General features: G+C 39.9%; 2 protein-coding genes across 2 annotated transcripts; both read left to right on the forward strand.

The window, feature by feature from the left end:
- The first annotated feature begins 233 nt into the window (after window positions 1-233).
- Window positions 234-674, forward strand: LOC149990938 (ubiquitin-conjugating enzyme E2 D2B-like). The gene has a single exon (XM_090264051.1). The coding sequence runs from the start codon at window positions 282-284 to the stop codon at window positions 672-674; it is 393 nt and encodes a 130-aa protein (XP_090120177.1). The 5' UTR covers window positions 234-281.
- A 1,833-nt stretch (window positions 675-2,507) lies between these two features.
- LOC149990939 (ubiquitin-conjugating enzyme E2 D2B-like) lies at window positions 2,508-2,969 on the forward strand. Its single transcript, XM_090264302.1, has one exon. It carries the CDS (start codon window positions 2,508-2,510, stop codon window positions 2,967-2,969), a length of 462 nt encoding a protein of 153 aa, XP_090120428.1.
- Window positions 2,970-24,297: the final 21,328 nt, after the last annotated feature.

Genomic DNA, 24,297 nt, shown 5'->3' on the forward strand with positions numbered 1-24,297 from the left:
GCTGGGTGGCCATCCCTCATAACCAAAGGTCCCCCCAATCCGTAAGGCACACTTCATGGGCTTTCCCTCAACCCATGCCCCCCAAAACCCCTGGAGCCCCAACCCATTGCCCCTCCCTAACCCACGGTCTCCCCCTAACCCATCGTCCTCCCTAACCCGTGGCCTTTCAGTCCCCTTCTACCTATCAGGACTTTTGGATGCGCGCTCCCATGGAGGTGCAGGTCAGGGCTCTAAAGCGCATCTGCAAGGAGTTCCTGGACATCACCAAGGACCCCCCACCCATGTGCTCTGCTGGGCCTGTGAACATGGAACATATGTTCGAGTGGCAGGCAATGATCATGGGGCCCCAAGGCAGCCCCTACGAGGGAGGATCCTTCCTCGTAAATATTGATTTCCCAGGGGATTACCCCTCAAGCCCCCCACATGTGTACTTCGGAACACCGATTTTCCACCCCAACATCAATCACTTGGGAGAAATCTGTCTAGACATCTTAGGATCCAAGTGGTTCCCAGCACTGACTGTGCCCCAGCTGTTGCTGTCCATCGCCTCCTTCCTATGCAACCCCAACCCACATGACTCCTTAATGCCGCATATCGCAAGAATGTACGTAACCAATAGGGCCAAGTACAATAAAACGGCACGAGCCTGGACCAGAAAGTACGCCATGTACTGACAAGGAAATGTAACCCATTGTGTAATAAATGCGTGGCAATTTCATCGGTTGTCTCTTGACTGTTATCTCGGAAGTGACATTCGCCCATCTTTCTGGGCACACGGTGTACACCTTCCACATGGAGGGCGCTGGGGAGGCGTGGGCTGTGGGGTGGGGAGGCGTGGGGGTGGGGAGGCATAGGGGGTGGGGGGGAGGCGTGGGGGTGGGGGAGGGGAGGCGTGGGGTGGGGAGGCATGGACGTGGGGAGGGGAGGCGTGGGGGAGGGGAGGTGTGGGGTGTGAATGAGGCATGGGAGAGGGGAGGCGTGGGGGTGGGGAGGCGTGGGCTGTGGGGTGGGGAGGTGTGGGGTGTGGACGAGGCATGGGGGTGGGGAGGCGTGGGCTGTGCGGTGGGGAGGCATGGGGGTGGGGCAGGCGTGGGGGTGGGGAGGCATGGGGTGTGGGGGTGGGGAGCGGTGGGGGTGGGGAGGCGTGGGGGAAGGGAGGCGTGGGTATGGGGGTGGGGAGGCGTGGGAGTGGGGGGGAGGCGTGGCGTGTGGGGGTGGGGAATTCATGGAACTGCTCTTGCACATTCCAGCGACTGTCACGGGGGGTTAGTGCCTGGGACCCAACCAACCAGGACAGAGCGCAAGTGGTGGGCCAGCCGAGGAGCCGGGGCTCCCTCCACCCCGTTTCCTCCCCTTCTTCCAGGCCTCTCATCCTTCCTCCCCGTCATTCCTACACTTGCTCCCTCATGCCCCCCATATACCCTCCTGCCCTCCGTGTCCCCTAAGCATGTAACACCCCTTTCCCGTCCATGGTCCCTCCCACTCTGTACCACCTCCATTCCCCTCTAGCCCCCTCCATTCCCTTCCACTCCCCTCCACTGTCCTCCACCCCAATTCCCTCCATGGTCCTTCTGGCCCTCCACCCCCTCATTCACCTCCATGGCCCCTCCTGCCCTCCAGCCCCTCCCATCAAGCCAGCTCTCTAGCAATGATGAGTCGGTGACATCATCAGAGTGGTCGCTCAGACATCCCGTAACAGATCTCCTACTGTTGTCGGGCAATCCAGTGTGCACAACAGGAAAGAGCGGCAGACGAGGGCAGTTTTTCGGTCTTTGTAGTGATGGAGGGGTCAGAGGTGGTAGAATTGACAGGGAAAGGGAAAGTAGAGGTGGTGGATTTGACAGCCGACGAGGAGTCGGAGGTGGCGGAGGCCATGGAGGAAGAAGTAGAGGTGATACACTTGACAGACCAGATTGTCCTCGAGGAAGTAGAGATGGCGGAGCAGATAGGCCCAGAAAACCTGGACGTGGCGGAATTCGTAGAACTGGAAGACCAAGAGGTGGTGTGGATGATAGACCTGGAAGACTCGGAGCGGGCGGAGACTACAGACTCCGAAGACTCACAGGAGGAGCTGACAGAATCGGAAGACTCAGAGGAGGTGGAGCTGGTAGACCTGGAAGACCTGCAAGACCCTGAGGAGGAGGAGCTGCTAGAACCATCAGTTGAGGACGAAGCATCAGACAGCAGTTTACAGGTAAGCCATCCCAGTGCAGCCGAGTCCCCAGCTCTCCCTGCCTCCCCCTCCGCCCCACTGTCCGTATCCCCCGACACCCCCTTGACCCTGGAGACGGCTTCAGCCCACTTATCCACGACCTGCTGGGTGGCCAGCCCCCATAACCAAAGGTCCCCCCAATCCGTAGGGCACACTTCGTGGGCTTTCCCTCAACCCATGCCCCCCAAAATCCGTGGACCCCCAACCCGTTGCCCCTCCCTAACCCATGGTCTCCCCCTAACCCGTGGCCTTTCTGCCCCCTTCTCCCTATCAGGACGATCCGATGCCCGTTCCCATGGAGGTGCAGGTCAGGGCTCTAAAGCGCCTGCACAGGGAGCTCCTGCACATCATCAAGGACCCCCCACCCATGTGCTCTGCTGGGCCCGTGGACGTGGAACATATGTTCCACTGGGAGGGGGTGATCATGGGGCCCCAAGGCAGCCTGTACGAGGGAGGAGCCTTCTTCCTAAAGATAGATTTCCCAGGGGATTACCCCTTAAGAGCCCCACATGTGTACTTCACCACACGGATTTACCACCCCAACATCAACAGAGGAGGAGAAATCTGTCTAGACATCTTAGGGTCCAACTGGTTCCCGGCACTGACTGTGCCCCAGCTGTTGCTGTCCATCGCCTCCTTCCTATGCGACCCCAACCCAGATGACCCGTTAATGCCGCGTATCGCAAGAATGTACGTAACCAATAGGGCTAAGTACAATGAAACGGCGCGGGCCTGGACCAGAAAGTACACCATGTAACTGACAAGAAAATGTAACCCATTGTGTAATAAATGCGTGGCAATTTCATCGGTTGTCTCTTGACTGTTATCTCGGAAGCGAAGTTTGCCCGTCTTTCTGGGCACACGGTGTACACCTTCCACATGGAGGGCGCTGGGGAGGCGTGGGGGGTGGCGAGGCGTGGGGGTGGGGAGGCGTGGGGTGGTGAGGCGTGGGGGTGGGGAGGCGTGAGGGTGGGAGCCATGAGGGTGGGGAGGCGTGGGGGTGGGGAGGCGTGGGGGTGGGGAGGTGTGGGGTGGGGAGGCGTGGGTGTGGGGAGGCGTGGGGTGGGGAGGCGGGGCGTGTACACCTTGCACATCAGGGTGTGTGTGGAGGGGTAGAGGAGGCATGGGGGTGTGGGGTAGGGGAGGCATGGGGATGGGGAGGTATGGCGATTACCAGAGGGACAGCAGTATGAGGGGACTTCCAACAGAAGTGGGTAACAGGGGATAAATGGTGATGAAAAAAACGCAATAAAAAATAAATTTAAAAAATACTTTCATCCTCTACAATTTGTTTAATTTTTGTGAGTGGTATAAGGTAGGGGTCCAATTTAATGCTCCTGCCTGTGGCAGGCAGTTTCCTAACACCGTATTTTGAAGAGACTACACTTGTCCCGTTGGGTATTCTTGGCACCCTTGTCAGTTAATATGTGATCCTCCACGTGACGGTTATTTCTGGGCTCTTGATTCTGTTCCATGGGTCCGCGTGGCTACTTTCCTGCCTGGACTGGACTGTTCTGATCACTATATCTTTGCAGCACACTTTGAAGTATAATCAGAAATGCTTTGGCTATTGAAAGTCATCTGTGTTTCCAAACAAATTTAGGAATTTTTTTTTCCTATTTGTATGAAAAACATCATTGGAATTTTGATACAGATTGTAGTGAATCCTACAAATGGCTTTGATTAGTATGGATATTTTAATAATGTTATACAAATTATGCAATTAAATTTTCTGATCCTGAACATGGGATATTGTTCCATTTGTTTGTGTCATCTTCAAATTGTTTGATCACAATCTCGAAGTTCTTATTATACAAAACTTTCACTTTCAGGGTTAAATTTATTTCTATTTTAATTTGGTTTGACGCTAGTATGAATGGGACACCTTATATTTTTTGTATGTTTTATTGTTAGTGTATAGAAATGCGATTGATATATGTATGTTGATTTTATTTCTGCAACCTTATTTGGTAATTAGTTCCCACAGGTTTTTGGTGGAGTCTTTATCATGTCACCTGCAAATAATGACAATTTTACATCTTCCTTTCTGATGTGGATGCCTTTATTCTTTGTCAGCCTAATTGTTCTAGCTAGGCTTTCCAGTGCACTGTGCTAAATAAGAGTGGTAATGATACAGAGAGATCTGATCAGATGACTGGGGAGAAGGAGGAGGCCCTGTGTAGGAGGAGGTTGCTGAGGTAAATAGTCTAGGATGGGATTGGCTGAGAAGCTGGTGCCTCCAGAGCACATGGAGGGCTGGGTCTCTGGCTCCTGGGCTGGCCAGCTCTGACTCTGAGGCTCTTCTTCCTCCAAGATGCCCAGATGATCGTGCTGCAGCCGCCTGCATTTCCCAATGGATGGCATTTTGAGTGGGAAGGGACTCTGGGCACAGCTGAGGATCAGGCTGGCCGGGCAGAGGGTGGCAGGGTTATTCTTATTCAGGGGTCTAGAGGGGACAGGCTCTGAGGCGGAAGCCTGCCATTCTTCCAGAATTGTGTACCTTTTGTATCTTACATTGTTTTAGTTTGTAAACTAATCCTATAGAAATAAGATAATTAAAACAAGGGAGACTGATAGGAAAATTCAGGTGTTAGAGTTTAGCCTTCATTGAGAGGCTTAAGTGACTAGTGCATGTGGGAAGCTGTTCTTGCAATAAAGACTCTTTTCCTTTGTCACCAAACATTTACCTCCGGAATTTTGCTTAGAGGGTGGTGACAGGCAGTACACTCGCTTTAAGGAATGGAATCTCCCAACTGCATAGGATTCGGAAGTGCCAAGCAAAAATCTTTCCTTAATTATAGCTATCAGTTGATGAACCCGTGTGCCACTGTCAGACCGTCAGTCCCTTAAACTCTAATTATATGTATTGTTGCATAAAATGCCCTAAAAGGAAGTCCTAGATCTCAGTTGAATAAATAGACTGTTACATTGAAAGTAGACTGATCCACATGGGTACAGTCGATCCATTTTCACATTCATTGCTGAACTTTCACCTGATTTCTAGACTCATCTCCACAAAACAGGTGATGGGTATTACCATTGGGAAACTGAAAAAAAGCCTTTATTTTATATGTTATTTTATTTTTAAGAAACAGCATTAAAATACTTAGACATTACTAAGACATTGGTAGAGAAATAATAAAATCCCAGAAGGGTGAATAAAATACAGAAAAACTAAAACATGGACTAAACAAAGAATAATCTTAGTTAACTCTTTATACAACACATTTTATTTCCATTTAATTAGGCCTCGTTCTATGATGAAAACTATATTTTAATGACTTAAATTTAAAATGATTCTCATGTTCTTTGCAGTTGCATCAGCAATCAGTGGTCAAAAATTGTTTTAAAGTAACTTATATGAAATACTTTGAAAATGAATGACAGTAATAAAATATAAAAAAACCCAATTGGGATATTAGAGTTAATTGCAGCCTGTGCTCTCTGTGGTAATTTACTCCCTGCTCCAAATTGTTTATATGAACACGTGGATACATTTTCTTGTGCTTACAGAGAAACAGATGTCAAATTTCTGCAGATGGAATCTCAAGTAAGAATGGAATGAATATGGCAGAGGTATGCTTTCTCAAGGATAGAGCTGATCCTTGGATCACAGTCTTGAAAAAAACTGCATTTCATTTTCTATTGAAAAAGATATGATTTTAGTAAGATATTAAGTTCGTATCAAGTATTTTTTTAGTGGCATACTAAATTATAGTCACTATTTGATAAAGAACTATGTAATAAGCTTATTTTGCTTATTACAATAAAATTATATAGGTTTCAGGTGCACAGTTCTATAACACATCATCTTTATATCATATCGTGTGGTCACCACCCCAGGTCACATCTCCTTCTGTCTCCATGTTCCCCCCTTTACCCTCTCCTACCTCCCAGCCACCCGCCTTTCCCTCTGGGCATCAGCATACTGTGGTCTGTGTCTATGCGTCTTCTTGTGTAACCCCTTCACCTTTCTCACTCAGCCCCCCAACTCCCCTCCCCTCTGACAGCTGTCTGTCTGTTCCCTGTATCTGTGAGTCTGTTTCTCTTTTGGTTGCTTGTTCATTGTTCATGCATGTGTTATGAGAGATTGAACTAGGTTTCTAGAATATATTCAAGATGGAGTCTTACGTGAGAAACAGTGTAATGGAAAACACTGGTAATACCCACTGAGTACTGGGTTATAGGGAGTGATGTAGAAACATATAAAAAGAATTCTGATCTGTCGAGACTGAAAACTGAAAAAGTAATAACCATTAGCAGAAACACAGTTTTGGTAATTAGGTTATGGGTTCATATTTTTGACACACTGAAAGTGAGGTCTCGATGGAGCATCAGAATATAAACAGCCAACTATCAAAGAGAAATACGAGAAAAATGTCCCAGAAAGGTTTTAACTAAGTACATAAACTTCAGGTAGAAGTAATAATTGAGATATTAAGGTAAATTAATTCTCTAAGACAGAAACTAAAATGAAATGAGACAGCAGCATTTTATATTTAAGGAGCAAGAAAGCAAGCAGTTATTAGAAAAACAACAAAACCTCAGTTGAAAGGGTCACAAATGAAGTTTAAGAGCATTTCCATAAAAACAGCTACAGGGAAAGCAACTTAGTGAGAACTAAGAAATTGGTTTTATTATTTGGGAATCAGTCTATGGAATAATTTTACCATTAAGGTTGAGGAAGGGATTATAATACAAAGAATTAGAGTGGATTGATGTTGCCGAAGTAGAGGGAATGATTGCATACCATTTTTTAAAAGTTTGGGCAACCCGGAAACCAAAGACAGGCAGGATTCATGGGCTGCTGATGAGGTTGTGCCCCCCACCGAAGCTCAACTGTAGATGAATATACTCCTTCTCCCACCCCACAGTTTTCTATGGAAAGGAAAGAACTAATTCTTCATTTCCTGTGCCCTAGACTGGGCTAAGGAGCAAGTCTCCAGTTTTAGCAGAGAGGGGACCAAGTGAGTCAAAGCAGCAGGGAGGCTAGTCAGTGAACAAAAATATTGCAGGACTTCAGTACTTTAATAAGAATTGGAAAGAAAAAAAAATCCATGAGAATTAATCAACATGGACCTACACAACGTGAACGATATAAATGTGAGTTCAGGCCAATCCAGAATTCTGAGGTTTATCCATCAGTGATTTAAGTTTTAGGTAGTTAGGGAGCAAGACTTGAGGGGGAAGCAATATATATGACTATTGCTATTCATGTCACAAGGAGAGCTAAGGCCATTGATATGATGCCTATATCAATCAGGGTTCACTAAGGATTGAGCTTGCAGATCAGATGTATCCAACTGAGAAGCGCAGTCAAGGCAGAGGCTGAGGAATGAAGCATGTGTTTGAAAGAATAGGGAAGTTTTTAAGTTTGTTTTGTTCAAGGTAACCTGAGCTTCTGCATTAAATATTCAAGCGAAAGGCTAGAATTTAGGGAAGAAAGTAATACATTAAGTAGGAAGAAATAAAGTCAAGGTGGTCCTTTCCATTTCATTAAAGAGATAGAAATTAAATTTATACAGTGGACAATTTCTTAATATGCTTATATACATATTGTAGAGTGGTGATCCATAAACACAGGGCTTTGTCTTCATGGGGTACACAGTCTACCAAGAGGACAAACAAACAAAAAAAATAAGTATTATGATGAGACTTCTGGGGCAAAGAACAGGACACTGTAAAAAAAATAGTTATGCGAGATATATTTGGAAGTAGAAATTGCAGGACTTGCAGTTCCTAGGACTGAGAGTCATTCAGTGTGCCAAATAAGGATATTACAGAATAAGATTAACAAGAAAAACTAATTTAATCAGTCTGGTAGGTGAGACTCAAATAATCAAAATAGCCATTTATTTCATCTACCGATATTCTTTTATGATGAGATAGAAATTGAATCATGGAGTAGAACGACCTATACTTGGATCATTTTCTGCTCCTCTTTATTCAGATGTGACTTAAAAATAAACCACCTGTAAAATTGAGGATCCTAGCCTTTGATTTCTGTCCTTATAAATCAAAATGGAAACCATTTCAACTAAATTGTAATAAAACAGGAAGATTTTAAAATACTACCTACTTTTTAAAAAATTTCTCTTTATAGGATTCTTCTATTGTTGTTCTATTACAGTTGCCCCAGTTTTTTCCCATTGCTCTCCCCTGCCCTGCCCACCCTGGTGTCCGTGTCCATGGGTCATTAATACTGATTCCTTGACTAGACACTTCCCCTTCTCCCCCCCCCCCAGTAACTATTAGTCTGTTCCTTGTTTACTTGCCTCTGGCTCTGTTCCCCTAGTTTGTTTGTGTTGCTCTTTAGTTTCCTGTATTAGGTGATATCATATGGTATTTTTCTTGAATTACCTGGCTTATTTCGCTAAGCATAATTCTCTCTAGTTCCATCCGTGTTATCACAAATGGCAGGACTTCCTTCTTTCTCTCTGCTGCATAGCATTCCATTGTGTAAATGTACCACCGTTTAATAAATATTATTAGCTATGGAGGTTCCCTGATCTTCTCAGTTAATACAAGTGTAAATGTGGTCTTTCTTCCTGGACACTTTTATTACATTGGTAATGGTGCTACTTCATGGTTTTTGCCATTTTAATGTTTTAAAATCCTAATTATGTGTAGAAGGGTTATTGTACAATCAAGGCTTCATTGGTTCTGTGCTTCTATAAATGGCCCACTTTAATTTGAAACATCTGTGTCTGGTTTAAAGCGATAGTATATTATGTAACTGTAAAACCATTCCTCCTTTATGACTAAATGAATAAGTACTCTTGAAATAGATGAAACTGTACTGTCGAGGCACCTCTCTGTTCTGCAGAGCCAAATGAGGATACCTTCCATTTCTCTCCGAGCAGGTGCAAGAGGCACAGTATGGCAGCTGCTGACTTCGAGGGAACCCCACTTATGCTAAGACTTTATATTACAGTAGATGTGCCATAAACTTAACACAGTTTGAAAGGCTCTAATGAAATACCAAGCAATAAGCAAACCCAAGAACCGAAATTGATACCCCACAGTATTTCAGCAGCCAGGGTATGGCTGAGGAAGAAAACGTGCTTTCATTTTCTCACCAGAAAAGGACAAACAAAGGAATGGGAAACATAATGTTCAAAGCCAGTTCATACTGAAGGTCTGGTTATGTTATGGATGTTTTATATGTCAGTTGCCTAGTTTTTTCTACTGTCAAAGGAAGTGGGTAGGATTTAAAGCAAATTAACTAAACTGAACACCAATGGTTACTAAGATAATCTTTATTTGATACAGAAAAAAGAATAACAAATAATGTCCCCAAAGAAACTTTAGTGTCTATTTTCCCATGTTGTATTTTTATATGTGTGTAATTTTTTATATTTACCAATGGATATCTTCAATAAAGCTTAGAAACATTATTAGATGTTTGCATACTTGAAGAGTTTCTTCACTGTCATTAGTGATTTGCAAAAATATTTAAGGAGACTGACGTCAATTTGAGAGCTTTTTTATAAGAGGTTCATGATTAGTTACAGGAACAATTAAATTCCGTTTGAGATCAGTAGGAGAATTAATGTTTTAAATGATAAGAAACCTCATATGTATGCAGAGGCTCTAAAATAGTGTGAGGAGTCTGTAGCAACATATCTCCATGCATGCAATATAAAGGCTAATTTATAAAATATTTGCTAGGGATGATACTTCTTCATCCTCTAGAGGAAATGCTAGGAAAATTTATCATGAATTTCAGAAAATGAATTCACAAGGGAAATTTCTCACAATGGTTTCTCACGCATCACCAGCACTACTGACTAGCCTGAACTGCCACACCATCTAATGGGTCTTCTTCCTTGACTCAAAACCTTTCCCACTGCTTAATGGGGAAAACACAAAATAGCTCTATTGAATTCTAGAATAAAATCCATAGAAACTTTCTATCCGTGGCTCTCCATCACCTTGACTTTCTTTTATAAGAACTCCCCTTCCCCATGGTGACCATTCTTTATGGGACTGTGCAATAGGGTGTCCATTCCTTCCTCAGGCAAACTGTAGTTAGAAATCCAAGCTTGTCCTGATCGGGTGGGGCTCACTTGGTTGGAGCATCCTTCTGTACACCAAAAAGTGGTGGGTTCGATCCCCAGTCAGGGTGCATACAGGGGGTAACAATCAACACTTCTCTCTCCCTTCCTCTCTCTCTAAAGTCAGTAAACATTTTGACTTTATTGTTTATAAACAATAAAGGAAAGCCAAGCTTAGTCAATTGGAGTCTTTCTTTAGCAGAATAAGAGAGTGAAAAGTGGTTAGGCTTGATTCACTCTGGCATCTATGTCAGTCAGTAGAATCATACTCTTCTACCATTTTTGTATCTAGTCTACCAGCTATTCAGAATTATCCTGCTTCTGAGGACTGTGCAATATCTACTGTGTGTGTTTGAGTGTGTGCAGGGGGCGTAATTCAAAAAAAATTTTTTTCTTGTAAGCACAGGACTCAATTGACAAAATGGTGAATAATATTGTCTTGACAAAGCACTTGAGTATTAAAAATATCAAAAATATGAACAATAAAATGGCAATGAATACATGTCTATCAACAACTGAATCTAAAAAACAAAATAACCCCCCCAAAGCAGAAAAGAGATAGAATCATAAATACAGAGAGCATTTTGATAGATGCCAGATGGGAGGGCGCTGGGGGAATGGGTGAGGTGAGGGGATTAAGAAGCACATATAGGTAGTGACAGAATCGCCATGGGGATATAAAGTACAGGACAGGAAATGGAGTAGCCAGAGAACTTACCCGCATGACCCATGGACATGGACAACGGTGGGGGGACTGCCTGAGGGAGTGGGGGGTGCTGAGTGGACGGGGGCAAAGGGGAAAAATCAGGACAACTGTAATATCACAATCAATCAAATATAATTTAAAAATATAAGAAATGTAACAGGCCATTACATTTGTTCCCCACCTGTCTTGTGTGGCCGTGAGGAAGCCCACACTGGTTCAGTCCTCTGTCCATGAGAAAGGCCGCACTGAACCGCTGCTTCTGACAAACACGCCTTCCCAGCATTGAGGCACCACTCTGTCCATTGCTTCTCTGCCAGGTGTGGAGCTTCTTCACGGTCATGTGTTGACTGGCCTGTCCCGTATTCATAACATCAGAAGCAAAGAGAATTCCCAAAGACATGTGTATTTTCTTCTCCTGTGTGCAAACTGGGAGAGGTTTTAGTAATTAGATGCAACTGTGTCTTCCATGCTGTATACATAATACATCTGTGAAGGAAATAATCAGTATTTGATCTTTGGAACCATAATTATGTTTTTCATATAAATGGGATTATTATGGCCTGTGTAAAAGCAACATCTGCCTCATTCTTGCTTAAGATTCTTCTAGGTTTCTGCCATAGCTACAGGCCTGTGAGAAATGCTCCAAGGTGTCTCATGTATCCTAGGTAATGAAGTCCTTTCGGTTTAGAGGCTGAAACAAACCAAAGGCTGCATCCCAAAGAGAGTAAGCAAGAAAATCTTCCAGTTGATACCGTTAACTTTTTTCCTCCTGTAGGCTAAAACCCAGTGCTAACCAAGCAGTACTACTTGTTTGGGGGGCTAGTTTTTAAGCAGCCCACGCTCCCAAAACAAGTTCCCACCAGGAAGAGATGTTGCCCAACCCACTGCAGACGGGGGTTGTTGCTAACGGAATGTCAGTTCTAGTTGCACTCAGCCATTTTTTAATCAGTTGTCCTTAGGAAATTGTTTAACCAAATGATCCTTAAAACATCCTTAAAGCACACTGCATAAAGCTTTGGCTTAAAGTCATTAATAGAATTACCTCCTGAGTATGATAAATGAGGTTTCAGAATGCCTCCAGGTCTTTCTTGGCTTCAGACATAATAAGGACATACTTAAAATTTCAAACAGCAGTTCATTATTGTAAATGGACCTCCTAGCCTTTCCAGCCAAAGCATTCTTTACCCTTCTAATTCTAGATAAAACCTATGCATCTTACGGATGAAACAAGAGAGGATGGCTGAGAAAGAATGTGTGTGCTTGCTAATGACTCAAAATTCCATACACCTTATTTTGGATTTGGAACCTCTTTTTAAGTGGTTTAAACATCTATTTTCAAAATGACACATTTATTCAACATAACTTCATGGGTTCTATTTAATGGACAACGTTTTCCCTTATGTGCTGGGGACCATGAATCTTTCATCTGGTAGAGGATAACTTTATATTGATTTTTATATATTTATGTATAATGATATATATATATAATTTTTCTTTCAGAGCTTTTATATGGTCTCTATTGAGCTAGGTGTCAGTATTGTAAAATTTCTGAGTATGTTGATAGCTACTTTAATATCAACTAAAACTTTAAAATTCTTGTCTTTTTCAGTGGGTATATATTGAGCACCTAGTATGTGCTCAGTTCTGGGGATAAAATAGTGCATTGAAGCATGACTCCTACTTTAGCAGAGCTTACCAGTTAATCATTATCAGGGCTCAGTGGTTTTTCTCAGACTATGTATATCCTGTCATTAGACACTAAACTCTGAGAATCGTTGCATCTTGTCTATGTGACGGAGATATCAAATTCTCTTTTGCTCTTTGTTAGTTTAATTTGGGGTTATTTTTTCTCCATAAACTAGTGAGATGTCAAAGCATAGATTACAAAAAAAATGGTACTCGGGAAATCTAGCTTCTAGTTGCAGCTTACTTTCTAAAACACTATATGAGCTGGGGCATACAGATGGTTCTAGAAATTTCCTGAAGGGAAGATGCATAAGTTCTATAGGTTTTGGATAATAAAACATACCAATTCTATGGCTTCTAAAAACATGTCAATATGACTGACAGTTTACAAGATGATTCTGCTAAAATGTGCCCCAAACCTGTGAAATGATTGCATGTGGCTATTTCCTGGCCTTGGCAGGACAAGAGTAATTGAGTCACCTTGTCCACCAAGATATTCAGTGAAATGCCATCAGTTTTTCCTTGGAAAGAGGAGAGCCACGGGTAACCTCTATATGTAGATTTTTTATTCAAGTACTTTAGCTCTATTTGTTTAGATGCTTAATTAAACGCTGAAGGTAATATCCTCCCCACTGCTTTTGCAGCTGTAGCAGTTGAGTGGGGTGGGAGAATGAGTATATTATTACATTCATTACTAATTCATCTACAGTTGAGTAGATAGAAAATAGAATGAGCTTAAATCAAGAACGAAGAATCTCCTCTTTCTGCCCTTTCAACCAACCTCAACTGCAATTGTATACATTGAATTTGGAGTTTTCCTTCCCATGGGACCTCATCTTCAGTTACACTGAACACTTATTCTCATTTATAATTAAATTCCACTATGATTTATTGTTTGGCTAATATTCCTGATGAGTTTGGATTGCTAATTGCATTTCTTTTGTGTTGTGCTACATTTCATATTAGCTGAAAGTGTGTTTCTCTACCTCTGCAAATCCTTCACATCTCTAGGTCAGCAAGCACTACAATTTGTTGAGGACGTAGGGGTAGAAAAGGCATTCCCTCCTGCACACTTGACACGTGGTGTTTGTCACAGGTGACGTATTTCTGAAAGAAATGAAAGCAATTAATTCAAATTGTACCCCATTTTACCTAAAACAACCTCTGTAGTGGGTTGTCCATGTGTGTGAATAAACGCTATCCTAGCATTCAGCAAGGGTATGCCTCGTGCTCATGAAATGCAAATGATAATGAGCAAATTATTTTTAAAACCAAGAAAAAGTTTGTTTGCAAATAGGAAACTTTTTCTAATACTAATAATATTTGGGGACCACATCCATATCCTGATACTTGTGGGAAATCAATATATTTATATCTTAATAATATCATCAGGGATATTCCTATTCTGCCTTTATTTTGCCTCGATGTGTCAGTTCAGGCCCACAGAACTGAATTAATTTTGAGTGACCAGTCTCAGTGTCACTCAAACTTCAACCAGTGAGGGCTGCATGATGCTTTATGACCAATTTGAAACGACTGATAATTTCCTAGGATCATTACTTTTCTGTTCGGTGGGAAATGTTGATGGCAAAACAATGGTGACCAACCCACCTGCCACCACGTCCAGGCGGCCCCGGCTCACCCCAACATGTGCACAACCAACACGGCTGCCAGTGCGCCCAGGTGCCACTGGCCGCCCCAAAAGGCGCACCCAGGACCCCTGAACCCGCACCAACAGGCATGGAACTAGCCCGCCTGCTGGATCCTGAAACCCCAATTCAAAAGAGCCTATGCACCCCTATGCTCATAGCAGCACTATGTACAATAGCCAAGTGCTGGAAACAGCCTAAGTGCCCATCTGTAGATGAGTGGATCACAAAACTGTGGTACATTTACACAATGGAATACTATGCAGCAGAGAGAAAGAAGGAACTCCTGCCATTTATGACAACATGGATGGACCTGGAGAGAATTACGCTTAGTGAAATAAGCCAGGCAATGAAGGACAAACACCATATGATCTAACCTAATACAGGAGACTCATGAATGACACAAACAAACAAGCAAAATAGAACCAGAGGCATGTAAACAAGGAGCAGACTGACAGTGACCAGGGGGACGGGGGAGGGAGAGAAGGGGGTAAGTAGGGGAAGGGTCTAGTAAAGGAAGTAGTATAAATAACCCATGGACATGGACAACTGGGTGGGGACTGACTGTGGGAGAGGGGTGGGCTGGGTGGGGGGGAGCAGTGGGGGAAAAAGGGACACAACTGTAATAGAAAAGCAATAAATAAATATAAAATAAAGTAAAAGATGTTAAAGGAAGTTAAAATAGGGCTTAGAGAAAATTGATATCAATCAATGCTTATATGAGAAAGTAAGAGAACCTCAACTATAAAAATATAAAATTAGAAGAGCAAATTATTTCCAAAACAAATAGAAGAAAAGGAACAATAAAATTCATAGTGGACACTAATACAGTTGAAAATTCTGTGAGTTAAATTATCTGATTGCACAATATCAATATTTAGTGTTTGTGCGGTTGTACTTTTCCTAGGATTTTGATTTTTCAAGCTCAAATTTTCTCAACAGCTAGTTCTCCAATCTACTCAATGAGATGTTTTTATTTGCTTTTTATCTGGCAGTTTTTGCTTTTGTTTGTTTTTAATAAAGTTGGAAGCAAACTGATCATATTGAAAAGATCCAACATTGCCAACTTTTTTGTGATGCTGACTCAGATTAAGTTGTGGTTTACTAACTTAAAAATGTTCTTGATAAACCACATATTTGAAAGTAGTTACATATTTACTCAGAGGCAGTATAAAATATGTGGATTTTAATTTCATGAGACTTTAATTGGTGATATACTTCCTTCGTTGTTTTGTGTAACAGGGAACTGGTTTTTTAAAGAAGTATTTATTTGTTGGCTCAAAGGAAATACAGCTTCATTAATCTTCTCTTTCATTGTAAGCAAGACAATAAACTCCCATTTATTTATTTGTGTGGAGTTGCCAACAGATATAAAATTGTGGCTCTTGGAGAGCAAGTTTATAAATCACACATACATTTGAAATGTGAATACATGTTTATATTAATCAATTAATTTTTAAATCATTTTTTAATTTTTCAATGACAGATGACATATAATATTATATTAGGTTCAGGAGTACTCCCCAGAGAGTAGACATTATATAACTTGCTAAGTGATCATCCTGATAAACCTCACACCCATATGACCCCATACAGTTATTAGAATATTATTGATTATACCTGCTGTGCTCTCCTTTCCACCCCCGTGACTGCTCTGTAACAAGCAATGTGGACATTTGTACTTCTCAAGCCCTTCCCCTTTTTACCCAGCCCTGAACCCCCCCCATGTGTCAACCGTCAAAATGTTCTCTGTATCTATGAGTCTGTTTCTGTTCTGCTTGTTCATTTATTTTGTTTCGGAGGGGGGAGAAATGGGGACTAAATGTTAATGGGTTAGGGTGCTGAAGGGTTCTGTAATTACATAGTTGTGATGGGATTACATTCTTCAGAATACATTAACATTTACTCAACTTTACACGTTCAAAAGGAACCTTTAGTGGTATGTGATTGCCCATTAATTACAAATATTTTTTAAATATTTTCATCTGAAAAAATGTACTTATATTTTTAAGATAATACTACCTCTGCTACTATGTGTATGCATATTCACTGCCAAAATCTATTGTAATTATTTTATTACTCCCTAAATGTAAAAAAGGAATAAAATATTTAAAAATCAAGAGACTTATTTGGCCTATTAAAAAATGTAATCAGCATTTTTTTGGTTGTTGCTTCTTCAGAAAGAAAGAAAACATGCAGGAATAATTTGATAGATAGGTCTCTTTTTAGTCTTGTAGTTCTTCAGCAACTAATTTACATGTGACTGAATTCAATGGATGCTAGAATCTTTATTTGCAAAGAAATGTTTTTGTTTGTATTAAAAATATCTAATATGACAGTGTGAACATGTCTGGACAAATATATATTCATATAATTCTCATGTAATTATTAAGGAGTACTCTGAGTTACGGATCTCAAAACTCCTTTCTCTTTTAGTGTAATCTACTTTTTCATATATTCTTAAACATTTAGAGGCGATGTTTATCAATGACTCAAGTTTCTCTTTTACTCAAATCTATAAACCATCTACCATTTGCTGATCTTGTTCATCTCCTCTTTATTAAGCAGTATAAACTAGGTTATATTGTGGTTGCAAAAAGATCTTAGTGGGTTATACTCACAATAATGTTTGTTTCTCCCTTCTTCTATTTGTCTAACATGAGGCATCAGGGAGTCTCTGCTCCTTGTAATCGCTCAGGCACACAGGGGGACAGATCAGTTATCTCCAAAGTTTCTGTGTAAAGAAAGATAGAACTTTGTAGACTCTTGAACTCCTGGTTAAATACCCTGGCTGTTAAATCACAAACATCGGTTGTGCCATGTCACTGGAAAGTGGAAAATGGAAATATTTGGTGAACAGCAAAATACCACAGGGAGAGTTGGGCCCTTTACACATGGTTATACCACTAAACGTCCAGACTCTCAGACTCAACAGTGTTTAGAGAATTGACGTAATCTGTGGATTGGATAACACCAAATTTGGAAGGAAAATAAAGCACCAAATAACACCAAATTAAATGTAATATGGCTCTTATTACATTTAATTGATATGTTTCATTGCAAGGAAATATTTAATATTTGATGATACAATAATTGAAGAAAAATAAGTAAATGATGAAGGAAGTGACATTATAAGTCAGTCTATTTATCTTTGATTTCAAGTAACAAACCATTTTAAGTAAAGTTCTGAATATCGCTTTTATGTCAGCACAAAATACCTGCAATATGGTAAATTGAAGAAGGGCAATGTTTGTGTTTGTTATTCTAGGGTAAGATTTTTTAAAGGGATAATGTCAGAAACTGAGTCCTGATCATACAGATTTTCTCTCACTGTGACAGAATGCAGAGATTGACTCACCCGCTCTTTACTTAAAGCAATGTTTGCTAACAACTCACTGTGTTCCAATGTTATCAGAGAAAATTAAAATATGTAGTTGACTCAAAACCCTGATTTTTAGCCATCTCTCCTGATAAACCTTTTTTTTTTTTTATCTGCAAGCACCAAGTAGTTAAACTGTCTCATTCGGTTTTTTTTTAATTTTTTTTCTTTCATAACATGCAAATAGACAATTGAAATCATTAAATCTTAACAATATTGCAGTACTTAGTGGTCGAGGGCACGCAAGTAATTCCAGCAGACAGAATGGGATGGACTGAGGGCTGCCGCATGCTCAGGCAGGATCAGCACTGAGCAGTGCAAGCACCTTCCTTTTATTGGATTTTGCAGATATGCTAATCAACAGGGAGGGTCCAGGAATGAGCTCACAGGCACATCCGGGAATGATTACAATGTACTTGAAACTTACAACAGAGGAAGCTTAAAGGATCAACTGAAGAGAACGCTTCCTGATAAACAAGTCTATATATCCTCTATAGATTCAAAAACAGAAAAACAGAAATCCAATCACTTATTCTTTTAAGGCTAAGGAACAGATACACTGTTCAGAAAGCAGTCAAGGTTAAACACCATTTGTACTTAATTTTGTTTGATTTCCTTGTCAACATCAGGGAAGATGGAGTACTCAGCAAGATTCTTTTTAAGTCACAGGATGTCTTTAAGATCCTGAGTTCTGAGCAGTCAGAGACTGTCGGCACCAGCGAGTCCAGCTCGCTGCTTGAATCATTAAACACCTGGACCGAGAGGCATGTAAACATACCTCAGATCAGAAGTCTTGATTTCCAGCATCATAACAAATACATAGTTTTGTTAAAATAATGTTCTTTCTGTACTTATAAACAACTGGGAAAGTAAAATATAAAGGGAAGAAAGAAGAAAAGAAAGAAAGAAAGAAAGAAAGAAAGAAAGAAAGAAAGAAAGAAAGAAAGAAAGAAAGAAAGGAAGGAAGGAAGGAAGGAAGAATCTGTCACATAAAGAAACAAGAAAAAAACCTCTAAGAAAAAAAAAAACTAACAAAATGCAAACAAGTAATTTGCCTGATAAAGAATTCAAACAAACGGAGGAACTTAGGGAGAACTTCAACAAAGACTTAGAAAATACAAGAACCAAGCAGAGCTGAAAAAGACGGGAACTACGATGAAAACCAAGGATTAGGGACCATCTTTGCTGACTCTTGGCTCTGTCCTCTAGCGTTTTATTTCATTTCTACCTTCTGACCATTCATTTTAAAGGTAAAGTAGCATCTGTTTGCAGCTCAGCCTGCTTTCTGCCAGTAGAATTTGGGGAGGGGGGTCAAAGAGACATTTTTATGTCCAATTCTATTTCTTTCAGTCAAAGCTGGCAGTGATTTTGCTGAGATAAATTTATTAGGAACTTGGTGAGTATTCTGTGTAATTCATAGGGATTTGTTCTGTTAGACAAAGGACAAACCTGCGTATCTTTTCAAGAGAATTCCTTCTTTAATTCTGGCTCCTGCTATTGTGGATGAAAGATGGTACCCTCATCCTTAAAGCTCCAAGTTTTCCTCTGATTTGGTTAAAAGGAGCTGGGAGGCACACGTTTTATCTCTTCAAAGGGCTTTTTAGTGACTAAATACTCTGATGTGTGATCTTTCTGAGGTCTCAGAAAAGGCCTGTGGACTCGCCTTCTGTCTTTTCTTTAGATAATTGTCTAACAATCTATTAATTTAGTGTCTTTTGCCATTTCTACGGGCTGCAAATTCACAGAATCATCAAGTCCTATTTGCATTTGAGGTAAGAGTTTTCCATCAATTTATCTCTTTTCTCTTACATTTTACTCTAAGTAACAAGAAAAATCATACTCTGCGTTCAACACTTTGTTTGAAAATCTCCTCAACTAAATGAGCTGTTCTCACATTTTTAGGTACTTGTTACAGCAGCACCCCACAGCAGAAACCAAATTCCTTGTTATCTATCTATTGCTGCTTAAACTCAGTACCAGTCAGGTTTCAACCAGGGAAGCAGAACTTGGCCAAGCAAGCACACGGTCCAGTGGACAGGCATTCAAGAAAGGGAAGAGAGAGAGCACTCGCAGACTGTGTCTGAAATGTCTTTCACAAAGGATGTCTACGACCAGTTTTAAAGGATTTTTGACATTTAATTAAGTCGATTCCACCCAAGAGAGCCTCCCTTTTGATTAACGTGAAATCAATGGGTTAGGGATTTCAATCGAACCTGCAAAACCTATCATGGAGAAAGCGTGCATATGGAAATGTCCACTGTTCTTCCTTTGGGCCTCCAAATCTGACAAGATAACATTCTTTGTAGTATTCCTTAAATGAAATTAACTAGAATGGACTATTGGAAATGTGGTTTAGCCTAGCCAAGTTGTTATATCAACAAGCCGACACAGCTCCTTATTCTTTGGTTATACAGTAATGGCTTTCTTTGTAAAAGTGAAAATTCTCTTCCGATAGCTTTCATTTAATGAAAACAGGTAACAATGGAGATAGTTAACATGAAGTGGTGTGATGGAAACTTTTGGATAGTAGGTGATACTCTTTATCCCATTTCAGCTTACAAAAGTTTTCATAGGAAACCTGTACCACTTCATACCCTGTAATTTGGCAAACATTAAAAATTATTAGCAAAGATACGATCCATAATCTGTTGGGGAACATTTTTCTTTTCTTACTTTGTCAAGTTCATGGCAGTACCCTCAGCTTCTAGACCAAGACCTCACTGATAAATTTTTAAAACTATTTTATTGTTATTCTATTACAGTTCTCCCACCTTCTCCTTCATCCCCCTCCCCCCTCTCCCAGTCAGTCCCCACCCTGTTGTACATGTCCATGGGTTCTTCATACATGTTCTTTGAGTGAGCCCTTGCTCTTTGCACCAGTCCTCCCTCCCTCCTTTCCTCTGGTTCTGTTTACATTTTTGACACGTTTCTGCACTGGCCTGTTCATGGGTCACACCTTCCAGCCTGGTCAGCAACAATTAAAACAGGTAACATGGCTTTTCACTCCATTTCAATCATGAGGTAGTCTTTCATGGTTTTTCCTGTTAAAGTTCCCTCAGACTGATTGACATGTCATTAGAACATAAAATAAATTTTGGGGTAAGGCTGCTTATTATTAGACTTCCTTCAGCTTGGTTCTGCATTAATCATCCTGATGTAAAAGCACACCTTTTTTATTTGCCTGCAGGACAGCCTTTATTAGCCTAGACAGTTTGCTAGAGGACTAACAATCCCCTTTGATCAAAAGGAGATGCATATTTCTTTTCTTTCAGATTCAGATTAAGAAGTAAGGATGCTTCTCATTAGAAGAGTGTAATATTAGGAATTCCTCAAAATAGAGAACTCCACTTCAAGTGAGAATTACAGCACTTTAAAAAAAACTCTAGCGATGTTATAAATGTTAAGAACTAAAACATTTAAAGTACAGCTTAAAGAGATTCATAAACTTTTATATCTTACATTGTTGGGAACAGTTTAAATGAGCAAAGCTCCTTTAGAAAATAATCAGTCATTAACTCCTAAACTTGAATATTGACATTATTTTTGACACAGATATTTTATCATAATGTATGCATAAACAAATATATATATATATATTGAGAAACATTGTACATAGAATATCAGAAATGTCTGAAATAACAAAAACATAGACTAGCATCAATGTTAGTAATAGTATAATGGATATATATATATATGTTGGTATATTCAACTAGTAGAATATGATTTAATAGTGACAACTAATGAAATATAACAACATTGATGAATTCTAGACACATAATTTTAACTGAGGTAAGAAAAACACAGGAGAAATTTTGTGGTATCTATGCTTACCTATGTCTCACTTTGGGAATGAAGCTCCAAGAGAAATGAGCACTTTTAAAAACATACTCAGAAATATACTCAGAAAGATAAAGGAGAAAATAGAAAGTAAACTAAAGTAAATCAGGAAAATGAGACAGAGACAAAATGAGAATATCAAACAAAGAAATAAAACTTTAAAAGAACAAAACATAAATTTTAGAGATAAAAAAATAGAAACTAAATTATAAAATCGCGAATGGGTTTCAATAGCAGAATTTAGCAAGCAGAGAAAAAGATTAGCACACCTGAAGACAGCTCATTGGAAACTGAGTTTGAGCTATTAAAAAAATGAAGAGTAAACAAGGCCTAAAGGATTATGGGAAACCATCAAGTTAAACAATATATGCATTATGGGGGAAGAGAAAGGAGCAAAGAGCTTATTTTTTACAATAATATTGATTTCACTCATATCTGAGATATAAAACTGGAACTCACAGACATAGACAACAGACTGGTGGTTACCAGAGGGAAGGGGTTGGGTAGTAAAGGGTCAAACATATGATAACAGAAGATGATTTGACTTTGGGAGGTAGACACACAATGCAATGGCAGGTCATGTATCAGAGAAATGTTCACTTTCAGACTACATGATCTTATTATCCAATGTCACCCCTACAAATTGAATAAATAAATAAATATTGGCCAAAAACTTCCCAAACATGGACATACAAATCTACGAAAATCAACGATCTCCACATAATAAAAACCCCAATAGACCTACATCAAGACACACTATAATCAAACAGTCAAAAGCAAAGATAAAGACACAATCTTGAAAGCAATAAAATACTAGCATATTTCTGTGCAGTAATTTTGGAGGCCAGAGTGCAATGGGATGATATATTGTATTTAAAGTGCTGAAATGAAACAAAGAACAAAATTGTTCATCTGAGAATTCTATAGAAGGCAAAACTGTCCTAAATAAACAAAAGAGTATTCCTTATCTGCCCTACACAAAAACACAAAGGAACCCCTGAATTTCAGACAAAGGGGCAGTATGAACATATAAAGTTAACCTGTTACATAGTGATCGGTGAAACCAATAACAACATGGGAAGCAAAGCGGGAAGCATGGATATTTTGTAAGCAACTGAAGTTAAGTTGATGTCAGTTTTAAAATAGGCGGTTTTAAGTTTAGGATGTTTTCTGTAACCCCTATTGTAACCGCAACAAAAAATACCTACAGAAGATACACAGAAAGAAAAAAGGAGTAAAATGTTTCACTGCAAAAACATCAACTACACACACAGGATGAAAGAAAATAAGGGACAAAAACTGCATCAGACAGACAGTAAGCAGTTAAAGAAATGGCTTTAGTAAGCTCTGCTCTATCAGGAACTGCTTCAAAGGTGGATGGGCAAACAGGTACAGTTGCTTAGATTGTATTTTGGCCAAAAGCAGGTCTGAATTTACAATTATGTTTACTTAAAATATAATTTCCATCACATTAGCAACATTTCCATGCATTTAAATCTATTGATTAAATTACAGCAACACTTTTTTTCACCAGTCTGTTTTAAACCGGTTACAACCCTACCTGGAAGATCTTTATAAACCACCAAAAATATCATAACTTTAAAGAAATTGTATTAAACAAAGAGGAAACTGACAAGTTTCTACTCATTTTCTGTGCTTTATATATGGTCCTTGCGCAGGAGGAACAACAGTAAATAGAACTTAGAAAATAGTCTTTGTTTAGAGTCCCTAGCTACAAAATCTGTATTTGTGTAATTAATGCAGCAACATATGTCCTCATTCTCTTGGTAACTGGTGTTCTTAGAAACATCAAGTAAGGGAAAAAAAAATGATCCAAGTCTTAAAGCATTAAAATAAAATGAAAGTCTCTAGGGATTTGCTCATGTAAAATCTGAAATCAGAACTACCCAGGGCACACACTAGTTCTTTAAAGATATATGCTACTTGAAAATAGATTCATTATAATACTCACGAATTAGTGGGTGGTAACTGTGACTTATTGTATTGTATGTTAGATTCAGCAAATTATGTATCTAATTGAGAAGGCTATGTTTCTGATTTAAGAAGTGATATGTCAAATTCAGTAGAATATCTAATTCAGCAGGCGATATAACAATGCATGATGTATCTGATACAGAAGGTGATATATTTAATTCAACAGCTAATATATCAGATTCAAAATGTGACCCATTTTTTCCAGTAATTAACTGTATTCATAACTGATTTATCTATTTTAGCATAAATTATGCTGGTTTTGTAAGTTATTTATTTATTTATAGATTTTCACTGCAACTGCAAAATAGATCTAAGGGGTGATCTTTATGCACAATGTTATGTTTGATAAAGTCTGAAAACTCTGAAATGTTATTAACATGATATATTAAAGTCAAAAAGAGAAAAATATGAGGTTTTGCTCAACATAAAAAATAAGTTTCTGACGCCCTCTAAGCGTGATGTTTTCTTTGTTGTAATGATCACAGCACCATGTGACTGGCCTTATATAATGAAATACACTTATCATTTCTCCTTGTGGTCTGATCACAAGATTGGATGTGCTCAATGTCTGACGAGTAAGGCTTGCATTTCAGGGAATAGGAGAATGCAGTTATTAAGACTTGGCCTTTGATATTGTGTTTTCTGATATCCTTATGTTTTATTTATAGTAATCATAGTGTTCCACACTATTTCAGATTCTCTTTTTCTCCCAGGGTCACATTAGATTTGCATTTTCCCAAATCTCTTAAGTTGCATATAGCCATGTGGCTTGACTT

This window comes from Furipterus horrens, unplaced genomic scaffold, assembly GCF_987537825.1.
Source record: "Furipterus horrens unplaced genomic scaffold, mFurHor1.1.pri manual_scaffold_17, whole genome shotgun sequence".
In the NCBI taxonomy this organism is placed as follows: Eukaryota; Metazoa; Chordata; class Mammalia; order Chiroptera; family Furipteridae; genus Furipterus; species Furipterus horrens.